The sequence below is a fragment of the Tyto alba genome, unplaced genomic scaffold (genome assembly GCF_018691265.1).
Source record: "Tyto alba isolate M040663 unplaced genomic scaffold, T.alba_DEE_v4.0 Super-Scaffold_28, whole genome shotgun sequence".
NCBI classification, from domain to species: domain Eukaryota; kingdom Metazoa; phylum Chordata; class Aves; order Strigiformes; family Tytonidae; genus Tyto; species Tyto alba.
In genome coordinates, this window is record NW_024881302.1 from 16,607,328 (window position 1) to 16,627,940 (window position 20,613).

At 48.3% G+C, this 20,613-nt stretch overlaps 1 protein-coding gene across 4 annotated transcripts in view; it reads left to right on the forward strand.

Annotated features, from left to right (window-relative positions):
* AXIN1 (axin 1) overlaps nucleotides 1–20,613 on the forward strand; it is an 88,610-nt gene that overhangs the window by 13,292 nt on the left and 54,705 nt on the right. For 2 of the 4 annotated variants that reach the window (XM_042798538.1, XM_042798540.1), the window contains exon 3: nucleotides 2,637–3,608. In XM_042798538.1, coding sequence (XP_042654472.1) covers nucleotides 2,731–3,608 — 878 coding nt within the window. In that variant the 5' untranslated portion in view covers nucleotides 2,637–2,730. Of the gene's footprint in view, nucleotides 1–331; nucleotides 543–2,636; nucleotides 3,609–20,613 lie in introns of those variants that run through there. The other 2 variants (XM_042798541.1, XM_042798539.1) reach the window with 2 other exon arrangements.

A 20,613-nucleotide genomic window follows, 5' to 3' on the forward strand; every position in this document is an offset into this window, starting at 1 on the left:
GGGGCTACCCCCGCCGGGGCTCCGCTGCGGCCCCTCCGCGCCCTGCCCGGACCCTCGGCCGTGCGCCCGGGGCTCCTCGGGCGCGGACCCTCCGTGCGCCCCCCAGCAGCGAGCGCGGGGGAGCGGGGCGGCCGGGCCTCCGGGGGCCGGGGCTGAGGGAGGGGGGCCGGGGCTGTGGGCTCCCCCGCCCCCGGCTCCCCCGGCGCCGCCTTCCCCCGGGCCGGGCCGGGCCCGCTCCGCCCCCGCGGCCGGCTGCCGGCGCGGGCCGCCGGGCCCGCAGTACCGGCCGGGGGCGCGGGGGGCGCGGCTGAGCCGCTCTCCCCGGCGCTGGGAGGCAGCGGCGCAGGCGGAGCGGAGCGGTGCGGGGCTCGCTGCTGCTCTCTCCCTGTCGCCGCCACAAGCCAGCGGCCGCGGCCATGGGCGTCCCGGGCCGCCCGCTTTGTGCCGCCGCCGCCCCGCCGCCGCCGCCCGCCGCCCCGGGCCGCCGCTGCTGAGCCGCATGGGCCGGGCCCCGGCGCCGCCGCCGCCGCCGCTCCGTGCGGGTGAGTGAGTGAGCGGGGAGGCGGCCCCGAGCCCAGGCCCTGCGCCGAGGCCGCGCCGGAGGCCGCCGGCGGGCGGGAGGCGCGGGGCCGCGCCGGGCGCCGCCGAGCCGGCGCTAGGCCGCCCCGGGCGCGGGGGGGGGCGGGCGGGAGGGAGGGCGGCTGCCGGCGGCCACGGGCCGGGCCGCGCCGCGGAGGGCGAGCGGGGCCGGGGACGGCGGCGGCGGGAGCGGGCGGGGTGGGGGGGGCCCGCCGGGGTCGCCTTCCCCCCGAAGTTGCCCGGGGGCGGCGGGGCGTCCTGTCAGCTGCTCCGCGGAGCCTGCCCCGGCCCGGCGCCTCCCGCGGGGCGCAGGGGCCCGGGCGGCGGGGGGTCAGGGGGCGGCCGGGCGCTGGCGTCCCTCGGCCGGGCTCCTCGCCGGCTCCGGCCGGCGCTCGCCCGCTCTCGGCGGGCTCCCCGCGGGGCTCCCCGCGGCCGGGGCGAGGAGCGAGCGCCGCCTCGCCGCAACAATGACCGGCGTAGCTGTGGGGCCGCTGCCCCGGGGCGCGGGGGGGGGGGGGGGGTCCCCAGCGCCCGGGCGGGGGTAACTGGGCATCTGCACCGGGGAGCTGGGTGCGAGTCCAACGCTCGCATCCGGAACTGGGGTGAAAACGACCTAAAAAAAGGCAGCACGGTGCGAAAAAGCAGCCCGATCCCGCGGTGCCGGGGCCGTGGCTGCGCGCTCCGGGGGGCTGGGGCTGGGTGCGAGGGCGGCGGTGACCGGCAACGGGTCGAGCAGACGGGGCCTGGCCTCGCTGGGGTTATTTCGGGGTGTGCAGGGGGGCTGCGAGGACAGGCAGGGCACAGGCGGCAGTTCGTGGTCCGGCCAGGGAGAGGGAAAGGGGAAAAATGGGAAAGCATCCCAAAGACGTGTTTGCTGGGGTGGGGATGAGCTTTGAGAGGGAGGCCGAGCTGAAATGTGACTTTCCTGGTGCGTTTTCACATGCAATTGAGTTAATCCAGTGCAAGGAGTAATTGGCCAGGCAGCTGGTGCTCTGCAGTACTCGGGGCTTTGAGGCTGATGCTGTTCTGTGAAACAAGACTTTCGCTACTGTCTTTGAATGATAAAGTTACCTTGCTGAGCGGCAGAAGTAGCAACCCAGGGATTGTCCTTCTCTGCCTTCCCCTCCTTCACACACCTCTCATCCTCCATATTGACTCGCTGCTCTTCTTTAAAAACATTGTACTCGATCAGATTTCCTTCTCAAGGTGTTTTTTTCATCTTCCTTTGATGACCTGAAATTTTCCCAGGCTCGTAGCATGCAATGTTGTTTAGCGTAAATGAACCTTTTCTCAATGGCCTGTCTACAAAAACCGGTGCCAGAACTGAGCTCCTCTGCTAACATGCCCATCTGAAGCAAGAATGCAGTCCAGATGCCCAAAATATTGGGGTCAACGATTCATCTGGATTCCCCTAGAGCTAGACGAGGCAGCGTATTTCTGAAACGCAGAGATTTGCGAGGAATGTGGCGCTGGTATGTCACTCGAACGTACGAAAGCCACCTGTGTTTGATTAAGGTGCAGTCTCGCTTTCAGGACTAACTGGATATTCTTTCAAAATATTTTTCACAAGCCTTAAATTCCTCTTTGGGGATGAGAATTTCCTAGATTGGTAGGCAGATAAAAACGTGCTGCCTTGCTATGACCTGGTACATGTGCTGTCCGGGTGGGCTGTGCAGAGGGGTTAATGGCAGAGCAGAAGATGGCATGTGTCCTGTGGTACCCGAGGTAAACCTCGTGGATGAGGGGACTGCCAGGTCCCAGGGTCCTGTAAAACCACTGGTGTTAGGAAATTGCCCGCTGTTTTAGCGTAGCACCAGCAGTAGCAGAGATGCCAAATGCTGGATGTAAAGTTTTGGGATCTTTTGTAACTGTCATTTTTAGAGGGTGCCTGATTTGAGCCCGGTTCCCTACTCTCTGAAGTCACCAAGAGCTTTGCCATTGGCTCTACTGAAAAAGAGGCATTAATACAGTAATGGTGCAGAGCAAAATTGGTGGTTTGTATTCTTAGAGTGTTTATTTACAGTGATACTCGCTTATTTTTTTCTCATCTGTTTCAGCTGAACAAACTTGTTCGCCTTGGAGCTACAAATATTGGTGATTTGAGATTTGAGCTCATCCCCCGCTGTTCCTGCGCAAGCAAGGATCGGAAAAATGAATATCCAGGGGAAAGGCTTCCCCTTGGACCTCGGAGGAAGCTTCACTGAAGATGCTCCGAGGCCACCGGTTCCTGGTGAGGAGGGGGAACTCGTGTCCACGGATCCGAGGCCAGTTAGCCATGGTTTCTACTCTGGTAAAAGCGATATGGTTAGAAATGAGACGTCCACGGCAACACCGAGGCGCTCTGATTTGGATTTGGGGTACGAGCCCGAGGGGAGTGCTTCACCTACTCCACCCTACCTGAAGTGGGCTGAGTCGCTGCACTCCTTGCTGGATGATCAAGACGGTATCAACCTCTTCAGGACTTTCCTGAAACAGGAGGACTGCGCGGATCTGCTGGACTTCTGGTTTGCCTGCAGCGGCTTCAGGAAGCTGGAGCCATGTGCGTCTAATGAGGAGAAAAGACTCAAGCTGGCAAAAGCTATTTACAAAAAATACATCCTTGACAACAATGGCATTGTGTCCCGGCAGATTAAACCAGCCACAAAAAGCTTCATCAAAGACTGCGTCATGAAACTGCAGATTGACCCGGACATGTTTGACCAGGCCCAAACGGAGATTCAGTGCATGATAGAAGACAATACCTACCCTTTGTTCCTCAAGTCGGATATTTATTTGGAATACACGAGGACAGGTGGGGAAAGTCCAAAAATTTACAGCGATCCGAGCTCAGGGTCTGGGACAGGTAAAGGGCTACCCGGTTATCTGCCGACTCTGAACGAGGACGAGGAGTGGAAGTGTGACCAAGAGGCCGAGCCCGAGGCCAGCAGGGACTCGGCACCTTCCAGCAGGCTCACGCAGAAGCTGCTTCTGGAGACGGCCACCCAGCGCGCTGCCTCGGCCCGGCGCTACAGCGAGGGGAGGGAGTTCAGGTAGGTGGGCGCGGGGGCAGCCTGCCTTCTGCGGGGTGCCAGTGGGGAAGGGGTGGGGAAGCCTCGGAGCGCCTGGGGTGGTGGGGAGCGTCCGCGTCGGGGCAGGGTGGCGTGGCACGGGTGCTTCGGTGGAACGCAGAGCCGTGGTTGAAAGTCGGTGGAACGCAAAGCCGTGGTTGAAAGTCGTCGCAGGTTATTTCAAGGGTGTCTTTGACCCTTCCTGTCCCATCGCCCCGAGTCACCCCTGCAGCACATTCCCCACCCGGGGAAAACGCTCCTGGACGTGGTGTGGAGGCAGGTGGGGCTTGGTGGGCAGTGCAGAGCCGCGGGCAGGCCTCCTGCACGCACAGGCCCCTGAGCAAGCTGCAGTTTCAGGCTGGCCACAGCCCATGCCAGCAGAAGGTCCGTGTTCAGTTACTGTAACGCAGGCAAGTGTGGCTCATCGTAAAACTTCTCAGCGTAAATGCACCAGGAAATTGATGTGAACTAGAAGCTGCAGGAAGCTTGCAGGAGATACGCTCGCTTCGGTAATGTTGGTACGAGTGAAATGAGGTTCACAGTGCTCCCTGGTAATGGTACTGGTTTGCACACGAGATTCCTGGCCCTGAATTCCAGCTGTGTCAAAGTCAGAATCACCAAATCTGGTTAAAACCATTCCCTGCTGCAGCCGTTCCCTTCTTCAAAGTAATTGCTTTTTTTTTTTTTTTTTAACTGGAGGAGTTGCACAGTTTTGCAGCCTGTTTTTTTTCTGGGTCCCCCACCCACTTCCAGCCAACATGGATTTTGAAACTTGCTGAGAGCTCAGTTAAAATTCCAGACAATTAACTTAGCAGGGAGCTCTCTGGGATCAATAAGCGTGTGTGTGTCTAACCCTTGCTGAATCAACAGAACCCGGCCAGAACACATTCCTACTTTTCTTTTTTTTTTTTTTTTAAATAAAATCTCCTTGTTTTAAGACCTGCTTAGACTAAAATCTGACGCTTTGTGAAGATTACGAAATGAAGTAGCTGAACTGTCCTCTTCAAAGCCGCCTGCCTCATGAAAAGCATTTCTGTGTTTAATCTCCCTCGGCTGTCCCTTTAGGCTGGCAGCTGGAAATGCATCCCACCCCGCGTAAGGTCTCAGCACCTTTCAGCTGGCAAAATGTTTTCGGTTTGATTCTTGTTTTCTTATTGATTTTGAGGACGGAGTGTTGCATGTGAAACTCTTAGGAAAAAAAAGGGGGGGGGGGGTAGTTCATGCGGACTCCCGCTGTTTTAATCAGGAGTCGGAAAAAAAAATCCCATGGTCTTGGGACTTTCCCGTGGAGTTAATAAAAACCTTGAATGTCTCTTGAAGTGCATTTTCACTGAGCCGTTAGGCACTCACCATAAGCGATGGATTAGAAAAGTCTACAGTCTAAGTATCTTTCTATTTAAGTGATAATGGCTTTAAGGTTGAAAATAACTTACTTGAGGTTCAGCTGTGTTTAGTTTTCTTACTAGAGCAGGTAGCAAAAACGTGAATATAAGCAACACTGCGCTTCTCAGCTCCAGCTTCAGAAAAAAAAATTACTTTTATCCATTATCTGGATATATCTGTGCCGGATTTTAAAATGGTTTAAGAAATGTGCTGTGAAATAGAAGCGCTTTGGAGTAGAGTTCCTCGGTCTTGGGCATTTTCATACCAGATTGGAACAACACGAAATAAATATTTACCTGGGGCATGGAGGTCAGAAGAAATGCATTGCTATTAATTTGTAATGTCCAACAGCCTGTCATTGTGGCTACTGACGCTCCATTGACGTGTGGGGTAGGGAGACATGAAAACGTTTACCGTTCTCGCCAGAGCAGGATTCATTTCTCAGCCTGGAGTAACTGAAGATAAGTGATTTATTTTATTTTATTCAGTGTTGATATGTCAGCTCTAGTAGTGTCCAGAGCATCGCCATGGAAGATACTGCTGAGCTGCCTAATCTCTGCATTTTTTTGATCTAAAAAATCTGCCGAGATACTAATTTATGAGGTGATTGTTCCTCTTTGTGCAAGACCTTGGGTTGAATTAACTTATTTCCTGGATGTTGTATAGCAATAGCTGCCTTGAATAAGCTGTTTTTTAAGCTGTAGCATCTTTATCCTGCAGTCTTTTTTGTTCATTTGCACCTGAGTAACTGTTCTGGAAGCTGGTTGAGCTGCTTGCAGCAAGAAGCGATAGCTATGTGCAGCATTTGAAAGGCTGGGTCCCAATTTACTTTGAAAATTTCCACAAACATCTTTTTTTTTTTTTGAGTATGTGTGGAAGAATTTTTTGTTTCTGTTCTTGAGGGAATGTTGAAATAAGCTGTTTCGCATTATATCTGAGGGCCTGTTTAATCTTCCCAAGATTGAACTTCCATTCCTTGACTTACAGGGAAACCCTAAATAAATAGGAATCTGAGCAAATGCAATAGAAGTATTTCTCTGTTAGCAAATGAGCATCTGAATTAACATCAAATTTTTTGCAGCAGAAAGTTCATAAATCTTGATGCAGTAGCTCTTCTCTCGGGAGAGCAAATGTGAAAAATTCCTCAAATGGAGAAGACAACCCGTTATTACTGTTGGATATTTTGAAGGTGTGCAAACGTGCATGTGCATTTGAGAATATCCTCTAAGCCAAAAGCATCGCTGTTACCCACTGTGTTTTTGTATGCATAGGAAAAGACCAATGGTCATTATAGTTAGGTTCCTGCAAATTAATTGGACATTGGTTATGGATCAGTGAACTTCAAAGAGGGTAACCCCCAAAGATCTCGGGCGTTAACTCGCAGCTTCCGAAAGTGACACTAACGTGGTTGTGAGGGCAGCTAAATTGTTCATTAACCTTCTTCTGACGCACCGGGACAGCGTTCCGCGGATCCAACGAGCAGAAATTAAACCTGTGCCTGAGAACTGCCCTGCAGCCGGGTTTTCGAGCACTCCATGAAAACGCACGTCTTAAAAAAAATTGGAAATTTGGTGCTTGGTGGTGAAAGGCCGCAGTCATGTCTTTTGTCGGGGTGGGTTTCCTCTGCCGACGCTTTAGCTCTGTGTCAGAAGGGGCTCCCGTCCTGCTCCCAAAGCACTGGAGAGCAGTGCTCACAGCCATTGCCTTTGCTTTCTTCCTGTGGTAGGAACTGAGAAGAGCATATGGTGTTACCTGCGAGCACCTCTGCCTTCATCTCTTCCAAAAGCCAAGCAAACTGGGAGATTTGGGTTAGTTCTGCCAACCGTTCTGGGTTTTGGCCCGTGTCATGAGGTGCACAATGTGTTGAAAGGGAAACCTGGATGGTGGTGATGAGAGGACACATGGTGGTGGGTGTAGTCTCCAGTTGTTGGATATTGAGGAGTGTTGTGGTGGAGCCACTAGGCACCAGTGGAGAAATTTCTCAGATGGGGCTTTGATGTACACATGGGTTTGTTTTTTTTAAAGGAAGCTGGCTACATGATCCAAGCTTTGATTTCCACAGTGCTGAGCTGACTAAGCTCATGGCGTTTCACAAGTGTTGGTGGTTCAAATGAAAAGGATGGGTGATGTGTTCTCCACATCACCAGGAGAATCCTTGTGCCCACATACTGACAGCATCTCTGGACACATGTGAGGGCAGCTCTCCCCAAAATATACAGCCAGCACTTCTTCATATTGAGGTATGCAGAGAAAGCAAGTGGAGAAAAGCTGAAGGAGCTTTAGAGGGGTGTGACAGTGTGTGGTCTGAAACAATACAATGGCAAACTGTAACACGGAGAGGGGCAGTGTAGGCTGGTTTGGGGAAGGTGCAGGATCTCTCTGTTGCTCAGGCAGCATAAACAGTCCAGCGGTCAGAAACTGGGCCTGCATCAGGAAGAAGCTGAAATTTATCTGGCAGACATAATTTTGAGGTTTGCTGCTTTGTTCATAATTAAATATTAAATTGCACACTTCTGACTCAAGACTGTGTGGCGAAGAAATCGGTGTTAATTGTACCGAATGGGTGGAAAACTGGGGATGCACAATCACAGACACTGATGCAGGGAAGCAGTCTGTGTTCAGAAAGTTTAAGGCATGTATTACTGTCCTACCAATGCTTCCTTTAACTGGAGAGGCAGCATGTGCATCTTGGAATTAGGCTATTGGAGTTTCATGAGAACTTGTTTACTAGAAAAAAAAAAACCTGCTACTGAATGTTATACCCGTATGTCAAGGCGGAACGAAAAGTTTTGGACACTTAGCTTGAATTAAAATTGCTGTGCCTATAACATCACTTGTAATCAATACAACCCTATTTGGAATGTCTGTAGAGCAGTGGCTACTTCCAATTTTAAAGAAAATAAGCTATAGGAGAATAGTTTTGGTTCTGCACTGTTCTTGAGAGCAGTTAGTGAGTCTGTCGGGGAGGTGGAGTCTGATACTAATAGCGGTAAGTGGTAATTTAGTGACTGGAGCACTGTAAGATATACAAGACAAAGACTGATGGTGTTTTTGCACAGAAGTTATGCCAGCTTCTTTAAATACATTGTTAAGCCGATGAAACTTCTGCACAGAAATGCTTACATTAACAGTGTAAAGTATTTATACTGGCGGTTGCCAAGTTTTAAAATGGATTTTATTTGAGGAATACCACCTTTTGTGCCCATAGCTTTGCCTCTACACAAATCAAGATGAAGAAGTGGTGTATTTGTTGTTTGGTTATGGATCAGTGCTTTGGCTTCTTTTTAAAGACAGGTAGTTAAGCTTTTAGCACTCTCTTTTTATTAAATTAATAGGGTTTTCTCCCCTTCTCCAGCAAACAGCTACCTCATTTTGTTGTGATTCAGTTTTATTTGGGTTCTCTTACAAACACGAAAGGGGAGGTTCTTTTTGGTGCTGGCGAGGTTCAGGTTGGACATAATGGAGAAGAGTCTTCACGAGGAGCTCTATGCAGCCCAGGAACAACAGGTCACCGGAGGGGAGGGGATGTCCACCCTTGGGGGGCTTCATGGCTGGGTTAGGCAGAGCCATGGCCCGTCTGCTCCAGTGTTGGTGATGGTCCTGTTGTCATGTGCACTTACAGTGATGGCACATACCCTGAAATACTGGAGATTTGAGAAGCAGGTTGGAAGTCGGGTTGGTTTGGGTTCTGCCTGGTTTCGGGAAGGATTGGGTGCTAAAAGGCTGAACGGGAGCTGAACTGATCCCAGGACTGCTGAGAGGTGCCCCCAGGAGGTGGGCCACGGGTGGGTGCACCTTGGGTTTGATCTGCCCATCAACTGGGCTTTATGTTTTACGAGTTTCTTTGTTGTTTCTATAATGGACTAATCACTTGAATAATTAGTTACATTGGATGTTTTAAAAATGACTGCCTCTTGGATGTTTTCCTTTAATACTCTGTTAGATCCTGGATTTATTAACTATTGAGACAGACTGTGAAATCCTGTTATGCCAGACTTTCTTGGTGGAAAAGGGAATAGGAAGGGTGTGGGGGTGCTGGGGGAACGCATGCCGGCCTTGTGTTAGGATAGTGCTGTTGAATTGCCCACCTTCCCAAGCTGTGCAAGAAGTCCTCCCTGCCCGCTGGGCTGAATCGCTGGCCCGGAGCATGCTGTGGTGGTGGGTCATCCCTAGGTTTGGGGCTTCAGAAGGTGCTCCAAGAAGTTACAGTACTGTGGCTGTGCACGGTGCAAGGCCAGTCTCACAGTCACTGTGCATTTAAAATAAATTGTGGACCTGGTTTTATTAGAATTGGTGGAAAAACCTGGTTTCAGAAGTGGCAGTATGTGTAGTGCCAAAAAATTGCAGTTTTTCAAAAAAAATCTCACAACGGAGGTGCTGATATCCTAAATCAGTTCCTGGAAATATCATTGGATTATTAGGCTCATCCGTAAATCCATTAGGCAAATTACAGTTAATCAGTCAAATAAAAGAAGAGAGATCTTTTGCAAGGCCCTGTCTTTTGAGCCACATGCAGAAGCTGTAGTAATATTTTAATTTTCCATCTGTCAGTGAATGTATTAAATCACTTCGCTTCCTTATGTGGAGGATTTGAAATTAGAAACTGAGGTTAATTATCTGCATTAAATGAAATATGTGAAGACCACAAAAGCAAAAACCTTCACAATTTGGTACGGTCTGTTAAGCTAGGCAGACTGTTTCAGAAGGAGAGGGGTTATTTTTCCCAGTTTTGTTCCGATTGAAGGGTTTTAGTCACAGTAATTGAAATGATTAAAAAGTCAAATTGCTGGTGATTATAATTCTGAGCATCTTTCTGAAAAGATTTGACACTTGGTTGAGAGCAGGGGTTTCCTTTGCTGGGCCTCGCCAAGCAGCGTGGAGCAGCCAGTGTTGTGCAGCCCCAGCGTGGGTGAGGCCAGTTGTCCTCCGTGCCTTGTTACCAACCTCTTCCATGGCAATGGGATGTTGTAGCTCTGCTGCTAGGTTAGTGGAGGTGATTTGGAAGGGGAACAGTACTGCTACACTTTTGAGCATATCACAATATAAAATGAGTCTGACACCATCCATCCTAATGCCAGTAATTAGATAATTACTGCCTGTTTTGCTTGGAAGTGCAGCTTTGGACTCTACAAAGAAGACCGTACTCTTGAAAATACACCATCCCACATCAGTCAGATGTTCTTGGGGCGATTTGTTTGTTAAAAGACTCAGTCTTTTTCCTACTGCTGCAGTACGCATGTGGCTCGGGTGTGAGCTGCTCCGGGGGCTGTAGCGCCCGTCTCTGCTCGTCGGGGGCAGAGCTGCCCCCCTCGCCGGTGCGGCCCTGAACGCCCAGCTCCGGGCACTTCAGGAAAGGTCTGATGCTTGTGGAGACACGCATCTTCTCATTCCCCTCTGCTCTGTGCCAGTGTGAGCTGCTTTGCCTGAAGTCACGCTCCAAAATTAAAATGTAGCAGGTCACGCTTGCATGTAAAAGCAAACCCATCGTTACTTGCAGCCCTGGTCCACGTTCTTAACTGTTGTAAGGCAAGTCCAATGGATTTAAGTAGAACCGTTGTAGTTTTAAGTCAGATTATCTAAATTCTATAAAACCCATGTGGAAATTGGATTTTACCTTTGAAGACTCCAGAGTACGCTTTTGTGGTGAGACCTGGAATTTTTTTGGTCCTGTGGCCCCTGAGATGCAACTTGTCCTTAAAGCACCAGCTTTTAGAAGGTCTTTAGCTGATCTAAATAGCTAATAGATTAATAGCTTTCATCTGTCCTGATGAAAAACAGCAGAGGGAGGGAAAACTATAGCTAGAGGAAAAAACTTCTTTGAAATATCCCAGTGAGACCTACTGCTTAGCACCAGGACCTCGTGTTAGTGTCTGGGCCTACCTCCAGAGCTAATGACCAGAAGCTAGGGGGTTTTATTCTTCCTTTGGCTCTCCGACCCCCACATACTCTCTGTCCTGTTGTAGACTGGAGAGTCTTGGTCCTCTTTTGAGGATGAAATGTCTTCATTTTCGTTTTCCTTTTTTCTGGAGGTTTAGCTTTTTGTCAGTTATCTCCAGTGTGTGTTTAGAGAAATGCTGGTGCTGGAAGGACAACAGTAGGGAGTGGGGAGGTGGGATTGCCTTCTTTCCATAAACCCATGGTTAGGGTGGATTAGCTCTGTTGGAAAACCGGGCCCTTTATGCTCAACAGATTTACCCTTTTTGGTCCTAAATGTTGGTCTTTTTCTTGGCTGGCAATCAGCATTTCAGACTGGGAGAGATTTATATGGAAGAGGGACTTCCTTGTTCTGCTATTCTGTCCCACGGCGGTTGCTTTGGGACCTCCAGGCAGCACATGTATTCACGTGGGATCAGTCGTTTGGTAGCTGAGGACCTCTCCAAGCTGTCACAAGCACAGTACAAACCAGAGCCAAGTTGCCGGAGAGCTCCTGGGAATTACAAGTAGGATCCAGGGAGGAGAGTTGCAGGGACTCTGTATCCAGCTGTAGCTGCTGGGTTTGATTAACTTTGTTCTGGCTTTGCCCCATGGAAGTAAGAGCTGTAAAACCATTTGGCACCAGACATGCAAATGAGAGCTGAGATGAAGCGACTGTTACCCTCAAGGATCCCAAAAGAGGAATCAACAAATAGAAATTATTCTATTAGCAGGGGCAAAGTTCACAGGTTAACCATCGTGTCAAATCAATGAAATACAGCCTTGATCTCCTGCACAAGGGCCTTATTGTGTATAAATAAGAGTGCCCGAGCAAAGACAGCAAGTTCTTGCACTGTACCATTTGCAGTGTGCTGAAGAAAGGGAAGCTCTGTATGGATTGCAGCACGAAATGCCTCCTTTGGACATGGGCTTCATTCCTGCTTCAAAAGATTGTAAAACATGACCTTGGAACCTTCTTGCTCTCCTTATGGCCCTGCCCAGATTAGATTTCCACAGGGCATGTATTTTTTATTTTTTTAATAAAAAGTTGGGGTCTTTGGCTAAGAAGCCTTGTCTTTGTACTTCTAATTCAGTCCATGTGACTGTCATAACATTTATTTCTTAGGAAATGAAAAATACTCCTTCTTGAGCAAAGCCACAGAAGAAAGCTGTTGGGTACACTGGCAGCCTCAGGTGTGTGCAGCATGTGTCTTCTGCTGATCTGCTAGTGCTCGATGAAGACCATCACCCCAAGTCCTTTGTCCTTGGTCCACTGCTCCACCATGAAAAGAAACGGGCAGAAGCTGCCTTCTTTGTTGTGGAAGTATTTAGATTTAATGTGTCTCTGAACATCTGCACATTCAGGGAAACTTTATTTTCCTGGCTTGGGAAAAGCTACTTTGAAAAGGCTCACTTGACAGTCTGTTCTTCAAGATGAGCCAGTGCTGGCAGAAATAGATGAGCTTGAAACGAGATGGAAACGGGCAGCGAAGGATGTGTGAATGTGTCACTGCAGCTAGGATTTGTCACGTTGTAAAACAGCTCTGTGGTTTTCCCCTCCAGATATATGCAGTAAAGTTTGTGACCCGGGGGTGATTTGAGTGCTGCCGGCTGGGGAAATTAGCTCAATTGTGGAAGCACTTGAGAAGGCAGAGCATCCCCTGTCCCTGAGCAGTGGTTCTGGGTCTTCCCCAGAAGAGGCTGGAGGTGCCTGCTAAAATTGGTTCATAAACCTTCCTCCTTCTGAAGAGAGGAAGCTTTTCAAATGAGCATGGGAAAAAACTTTCCTTTGGTAATTCAGAGATAACAGGTCATGCAGCTTCACCCAGTGATTCTTGCACAATAACTTGTGGTCAGGCTGAAGTGTCTATTTTAGAAAGGCATCCAAGTGATGGGAGGTCATACAGCATTTTTGTTATCTCTTCCCGTGGTTAGTTACTCTCACTGTTCCCAGTGTATTCCTTATTGCTCACTTAAGATTTTTCCAGCTTCAGTTTCTAGCGGCTGCATTTTGGTGTGTCTTTGCTCACTTTAGAGGCTCCAAATACCTTTGGATGTTTGAAAAAAAACCCCTACTGAATGGGTGTGAATGTTCTCCTTAAGCGGCAGCAACTTTGTTGTGGAAGGCCCTTTGGTTTTATTAGACTTTTCAACGCTCAGGTCGACTGTTAAACAAGCCGTAGCTTGTCATGGTTGACAAACCTTCGCTCTGGTCTCAGACCTAACCTACCAGTTTAAAAAGCAGTATTCTTTTGTGTGCAGGTTTCTGGGTGGGGACCATCGGGCTTCTAAGGGAAATTAACTTGTGGCCTCTCTTTCCCCCTCCCACCTCAAATAAATTAAGTTTTGTGTTAACTGTTCTGTCACTTCCAGAAGGAAACGTCAGCCTATGTTTTAGGTTTTCTGCTACCTGAGGTACTCTGCTACACACTAAGAGTGCAAGTAGGTGGGAATGAGTAATTATATTAAAAACAAAACAGCTGCATGATCAGTGTCAGCAACTGAAGATAAAATGTAGAAAGATTTTTTACAGATGATTCATCTATAATTATTTAAAAACATGTTGAATTTATTCTTAAGCTTTGGAGGAGAATTCCTGCAAGGCTGGCATTTGCCATCCGTGATGTTTATACACCTGAGTAAATGCCTGTCTCAGCAGTTTGTCAGTGTTGAGTGCTCCAGATCTAAATCCCTTCAAAGGTAAACCCAGCACACCTTTGTCTCTGCTGGCCTTTCCGAGTCTTCACTGGTGAGGTGGAACCAGTCGTAGCAGTGGCTGGCACTAGCATACTTAGGGTGCTGAGCCTCACACCATTTTAATAACTGTTTCATGCAGATTTGTTCTCTGTAGGTTTAGGTGCCAAATGCTGTAGCAACTAGATGACACAAATACGCTGATGGGACTGGCGGAGAGGTGGTTGGGGAGCAGCTTTGTGTGCCCACAGTCATGCCAGCTCCTCTTTTTACGTCCCTCCAGCAGTATCTGTTGTATGGAGTGTACTGGTCTGGGGAAGAAGGGAGGGAAGTTCCTTTGGCTGGTCCCTCTTGGATGCAGCAGGCTGGCCACATCTGATTTCAGGGGTGTTGGAAGGTACTGTGCTTTTTTCTCATGGTGTGTCGTTGCAGGTGCTGGTGCTTTCTGCCCAACTGGGCAAAACTCAGTATTTTTATTTTCAACCCTGCGGTATTCACGAGAAGGTAGCCTGCGCTGAGTGAGGGGCATTTTTCACATGCTTCTCTCTCTGTGATTGCCAAGAAGTTGGAAATGTGCTACGCTGAACTGGCTGAAAATTGTTCGGGGTTGTTGTTGTTTTTATGCTAACATAGCACTCGGCCCAACTCACCAGCCCAGATAAGCATCCGCGCAGGGCAGGGCTCTTGCCCACGTGGCCGGGAGGGCGGCCGGCACCGCAGTGGGTGTCACTGCCGAACAACCAACGCCTTGCAGTTTCGTCAGGGTCTGGGTGCGTTTTTCCTCCAGCAAGAGGCACGGCACGGCCGCCTGCTGCAGCCTGCGCTGCCTTTTGCTCTGCTCCACTGCAGCAGAGCAGGGAGAGGAGGGGAAGGGTCTCCGACACCGACATGTCGAGTTGTGCCTCTGATCCAGGCATTAGCAGGGTGCCCTCAGTCCCCAGGACAGCTCACCAGTCAAGTGCCACTGCTCCATTACGCGTTTCTTGGCTGGAAGAGGTGAGCAAATTTAAAGAAGACAAACTCCAGTCCTTGTTCTAGCCCATCTGCTGCTGAGCCCTGCAGCTGCAGCTTTAGTCGAGGAGGCTTTTCTGACCCTGCAGCAGCCTTCAGAAAAGCCAGCTTGCCCCATGTTGATCTGTTTTCCTTTCTTGATGCAGTGCTGGAGCTCCTCTCCTTGAGAGCCAACTATCCCTTGCAAATGTCATTGAGTTGGGCACTCTCAGCCTGGAGAGCAAGCTGATATCCCACTGATTTTATAGTGAAGATGCTGACCCTGCAGTTCTCCAGTGCCTGCTCACAGCTCTTCCACATGCTCAGAAGGGTAGGTGCATCCTACAGCTCACTGGGTTTGCCTCCCCAATGGTAGGATAGACTTGAGAGGCAGCAGTTGCTTGGACTCAGCGAGGTCATCTGGGTTTTGGTCCCTGATGGTGACGCCCTGAGTCAGCTCCACATGGATTGCTCTCTTTCTCACCTCATGTAGGTTCTTCTGTCTGGAGCCATCAACCACATTGCCAGCAGTCAAGCTACGAGCAACCTTTTTTTCTTTGTTAATTGCTGTCTGTGGCTTGGCACCAGCAGTGTCAGAAACCCTCCCAGGTAGCCCATCTTGGGCTGTGGACTTGAGTGTAGTGTGTTGCCTCAGGTGGTATGGAGTAGCCTAATCCTCCCACTTCCCAGCTTTGGAAATCATCCTGGAAGCCTCAGCTGAAGAAAGAGGGTGGGACTGGAGCCAAACCTCTTGTTCCAGATGGGACAGTAGTGGCAGAAATACCTATTGTCCACAAAGGTGTTGCCAAGCCGCAGAAGGCAATTAACAGGGGAGAAAAATGTTCTTCCTTTAAAATTTGAATTTTAAAAATAGTTTTTCTTTTTAAATTGAATATACACACATTGATATGCCAAGTAGGTAAAATCGGGATCGTAAGAGAAAGCATCTGAAATTATCTCTGGTGTAGTGAGCAACTTAATAAAATAGGCAGGTTTGTCAAACAGGGTTATATTCAGTCCTGAGCAAAATATGGGTGTGAATAGGATTTACAGCATTGGGTTTACTCTGCCTGTTGCACAGAAGACAAGTAAAACAGTCCTGGAGTATGGTAGAGAGGTCTCTTTGTAAGCATATTGTTACCAAATGCAGTTATGGTGGAGATAGAGTTTTAAAATGAATTTTTCCTCCATTTTAGGGTCACCTGTTGCAGATCTAAACTCTGAACAGTCAACCCCTTCAGGCCTTCAAAGGGTTTTCACAGCCTTTCCCTTTCATACAGGGACCCTTCTACACCAAATCCATCTCCCCAGCTGACACTGGCAGCCATGGTTTATATTTGTGTTAGGCTGCTGGATTTTACCTTTACTGTGTTAGTGCTCCATGCATCAGCTCCCTCTGTGTTACCATATTTTGAGTATGAATTTGGAAACAGCGGGATTTCAGTCACGGGGACCTCAAGGGTGGGAAATCCTTCTCATGTGCTGGGGTGAGCGGGAGATGAGGAGCATCCCTGATGCCCTGCAGTGCCATAGCGGGGAAGGTGGTGGGGAAGTACCGCCTGCAGCCTGCGACCTGCAGTGGTTGGGGCTTGAGGAGGTGGGATAGAGAAGAGGGTAGATGGTGTGGCCCAGCGGTGGCTGGGGAGCTGCTGGCTGTGCGAACTGTCAGAAGCTGTTTGAGGTCAGAGTGGCCTCTGAGTCCTGGAGGAGTGCCTTATTAGTGCTTCACTATTCTTCCTATCTCCGGCTCCCCACAGACACAAAACAGGCGTGCATCACTTCTTGGAGAAAAGTCTGTTAAACCTTGTCCCAGGCTTCTTCAAGCATGTTGGCTCTCCTTGGGTTAATCCTTCTTCCTTGCTCTTCTAGTTGTCCCTGTGATGCAAGATCAGAAAAAGCTGTTCCAGTATCTCACCATAGCTGTTTTTACCCCCCTCACCAGATTCCTTAAGGTACTCATGCTCCTCAGTAAGTACATCAGCCATGGCCACCTTACCCGGTGTTGGCAGTAGTCCTGCTTCAAGCTGGAGGCAGGACTACTCTGCTACTCCAGAGGTCCCTTCCAATCAATACCTCTGTGATTTTAGTCCTTAATTAACTGCCAAGCAGATCATCCTCTGTCACGTGCATGTCTGAAGGACTTCATCAGCTTTTATGCAACAACAAGCCCTGCAGGAATTCATATGCTCATACACTTGAAGTAATAGCACTAACAGCTGGGTCGGTGGCCAGGAGACAGGGAGCCATCACTGCAAAGAATCGTGAAATACAATAGGAGAGCCCTGCTCTGAGGTAGTAGTACAGTTCCAGCAACCCAAGCCACATGAGCAAGGAAAAGCATACTTTTTTCCCCTCAAAAAAGTATGCATCAAAAATGAGGGATGAAACTGCTATACTGTAACAGCTCTCTATGCTAGATCGTATCTTTGTCTGTCTCTTCTCCTCTGCTCCTCTAGGGTTGTTTTTAAAATCTCTGGTCTAAAAGGTTAGGTTTTAAAAATGAGAAAGGAATGTTTCCTTTCCTTTCAATCATTTAATGATTTTTAATTTGTTTTTTTGATCCTGGTTCTCATGCATTAAATGCATGAGAGCTACAGCACTGGATTACAAATAAAGTAGATGACTGTTCCTTTAAAGACTGTAAGGCTTAAATAAAATTATACAGTATTAAAATTGAGCATATTTTTTAAATAACAGAAATAGAAGGAATGGATTCTGTTGTTGTTGTTGTTTAGGCTTGGTGTGCATGTTATGATCCTCCCATTTTTTTAATATCTGATCTAAAATCTGTTTTCCTGGTGGTGATTTTTTCTTTGCAGGGTGGTGACCAGAGGCCCTGCATCTCACCTCCAAGGCCAGTGAAGGTGGGAATGGGCAGTGCACTAATTTTAGAAATCAGTAGTGATACATTCCAGGAACTCTTTCAGTATTTTTCAGAACTGAGTTTGAAAGTTTTTAAGCACAGATAGGGAAATATGTCATCTGTGTAAATTGCTCTAAATTACCTGCAATTTGTTGGGAGTTGCCATTTCTGAGTGCTTATTGCAACTCCAGATATTTGAGGAAGCTTTTGATTATCCTGAGCTTGTAAAATGTAATAGGCTATTTCTTAATTGTTGTCCTCTGTGAAGTATAATTACCTGTAATGTAGAGCTTTTTATTTGTCAATGCCACAAACAGGAAATCAAGAGTGTCTGATTGAGATAAGTTTGGGGACTCCACCATGACTTGTAATTGCATCAGGTGACTTGTTTGTACTGGGACTGGTCTCTCATGTAAAGTCCTGGAGGCCTTCAAAGAACCTGGAAGCCTTAAATACTCTCTTCATGTATTGTTGTGCAGGAGTCTGGCTTGTACTTTCCTAAAACACTCTTTAGACAGCTACTGTCATCTTGGCAAGCTAATGGCATCTCTTTATTCTGATGTATCACAGGAAATTTCAGGAGGAATAGTCTGAATTGGAATGAATTGCTTAAATGCAGTTGATCAGGTGATGTGGTAGGGCTTGCTGACGTTTTTGAATACAGTAGATACAGAGAATCCCAGTTCTCATTGGTGTGTGATGATACCTGGATATAGAGCAAGCAGAGAATAGGGCCATACTGAATGTGGATCTGCAGCAAAATATAAATATGTCTTATCCTAGTCTGATGTGTCTGCACAGGGAGTTGGTCCTCGTGTCCCATTTGCTGCTGCTGCTCAGCTGCCCTTGACCCAACCATGCTGGCATTCCTCTAGGACCAGGGCATGTGCTGGGAATGTGGGACTGGGATGCGGGGGTGACTTGGTTGGGGGGTATTTTGCATGGCCAAGGTCTACAAACTTGTGTCTCCCTGGGTTCATGCCATGCTTGATCATGCTGAAGCTTTCATTTCCATCTTCTTCCCAAGGTGCATCTGTCCTTGGTGGGACATTAAATATTATTACTAAATTGAACTTAGACATTACTGGGAAATTCTTTGTTGTAGTTCTGGGTGTTTTTCATGTTTTACAGCAGCAATAGAATCATCAGGCTGGGTACGTTCACCGCTCTTTCATCTTTACCCAGGCTTGGCTGCGCTGGGGAGTGGTGTAGGAACATGTAATATAGATTGATGCGGCCAGTCTGGGGTTTTACATTTGGTGTAAGGGGGTGAAGAGACATAAAGGGAAAGTTAAAAGTCCTCTCATTGCCTGCTGCAGCTCTGGGAAATGCCGTGCCAAGGCAGACTGGTTTATGAACAGCTCTGGTCCCATACCTGGGGCTTTCCAGGACTTCTGTGTATGTGTGTTTTCCTTGCATGCATTCTGTAGGTTTAAATATCCTCCTCACCGTGCCTTTAGAGCATGACTTAGAAGCAAGAGCCACTTGAGAGTGTCCTCCAGGAGCTCCTGGCCGATCCTGCCGCCCAAAAGTAGCGGCATAAGCTTCCTTTGGAGGAACTTCCTAAAAACAAAACCTTAAAATAAAAACCCTCTTGCTAAACTAACTCTCTGCAAGCATAGAATTATTTAGTTTTATTTTTGCTCTTTTGATGGAGAACTGGTGCCGAACAGTTCTCAGGGAAAGCAGTGAGTCAGCTTGCCCAACAGTGACTCTATTGATAGATGGAAGGAGTGGCGCTGAAGTCTGTCTAGTCATTGTTGGTGCTTGGCTGGAGTGCCGGGGGCTCTGAGGGCAGGCTCAAACACTTCTCGCCAGCCTTGGGAGATCAAACGCTATGAGTCAGGCACAGAAAATCATGATAGAGCCCAAATTAATTAAATCTTTTTTTTTAAATGTAAAAAAAAAAAAAAAAACAAACCAAACAAAACAAAAAACCCAAAACAACAAACAAACAAACAAAACCCAACTGTTTTGAGAATGGAAAGGACACACATGCACCAGGGGGTTGTGGGACCCACCAGCTCATGTGTCATTGCAAGTTGACTTTTCTTGTGCCTCCCAAACTGCTCCAGTGGAAACTGTGCCTAGTCCCTGCTCTGCTCCAAAGTGACGGACCTGCCAACTTTCTCCTCTCGATACCATCTCATTTCTCACCTTTCTGTGTAAGGATGTGAGGCAGAGCTGGAAAATAAACACTTAGCACTAACACACCACTCTTACGTATCCCATCTTCTGGTTATTTTTCAGTTAAAAATGCATACAAGCCAGAAGACATTTCAAGAGGGGCTTTAATTCATTCTGGGTTTTTATGTCATTTTGGTCAAGGTGGGAGAGGCAGGAGATGGCCAGATGGCGGGAAGTGCGGCTGTGCTGCAGACCTACCAATGGCTTTTCCCTGGGTTTTCCTGTCTTCTTTTCCCAAGGCATGGCTTGCTGTTAAAGGTGGGGAACCTTCCAACAGAGCTTTGCCTGTAAACCAAACCTTAAAGGTCATGGGCATGAAGGATCATATTCTATTAACACACCAGCTCTTCATGCCAGAACCAACAACCCATGCCATGCCTTGGGTTGGTACCATCCCCTGGGCAAGAGAGGGTTACAGCGGGCACTGAAGGCCTTGAACTTCACTTTGGTCTATTAAATGCAAGTGCCACACACTTCGATACCTCAGGCCATGCCGCCCTGAGCTTTCTTCAGGTGCTATGAACATGTGGTGTTCACCTCCCATCTCACCAGGCACCAGGAGCCAGCCAATTTTCAGCATAACGCACAATCTCAACTATTTTATTGCTTAATTTAGGCCATAAAGTCCCTTTGATGTGTTGTGTAATGCAACGTTCATTCTGAAAAAGTGGGTGGAGTAGATTTATGGTATTATAAAAATAAATAAAATGCCTGGCAGGATTTTGAAACCACATGGTCATTCCTCCTCTCTCCGCAGATAAGTTGATTGTTGAGAGAGAAATCTTGCTTAATATCTAACTCTGGGTGATTTATTTCTCCAGAGTCCTTTCATCTCTAGCATGTATTGGGTTATCTGTGACTTCTAATCTGATTGTTTTAAGCATGATCAAAGAAACCAAGAGAATGCACTTTATTTTCCCACTGTATGAACAGAATGCTGTTTGTACAGTGCATTAC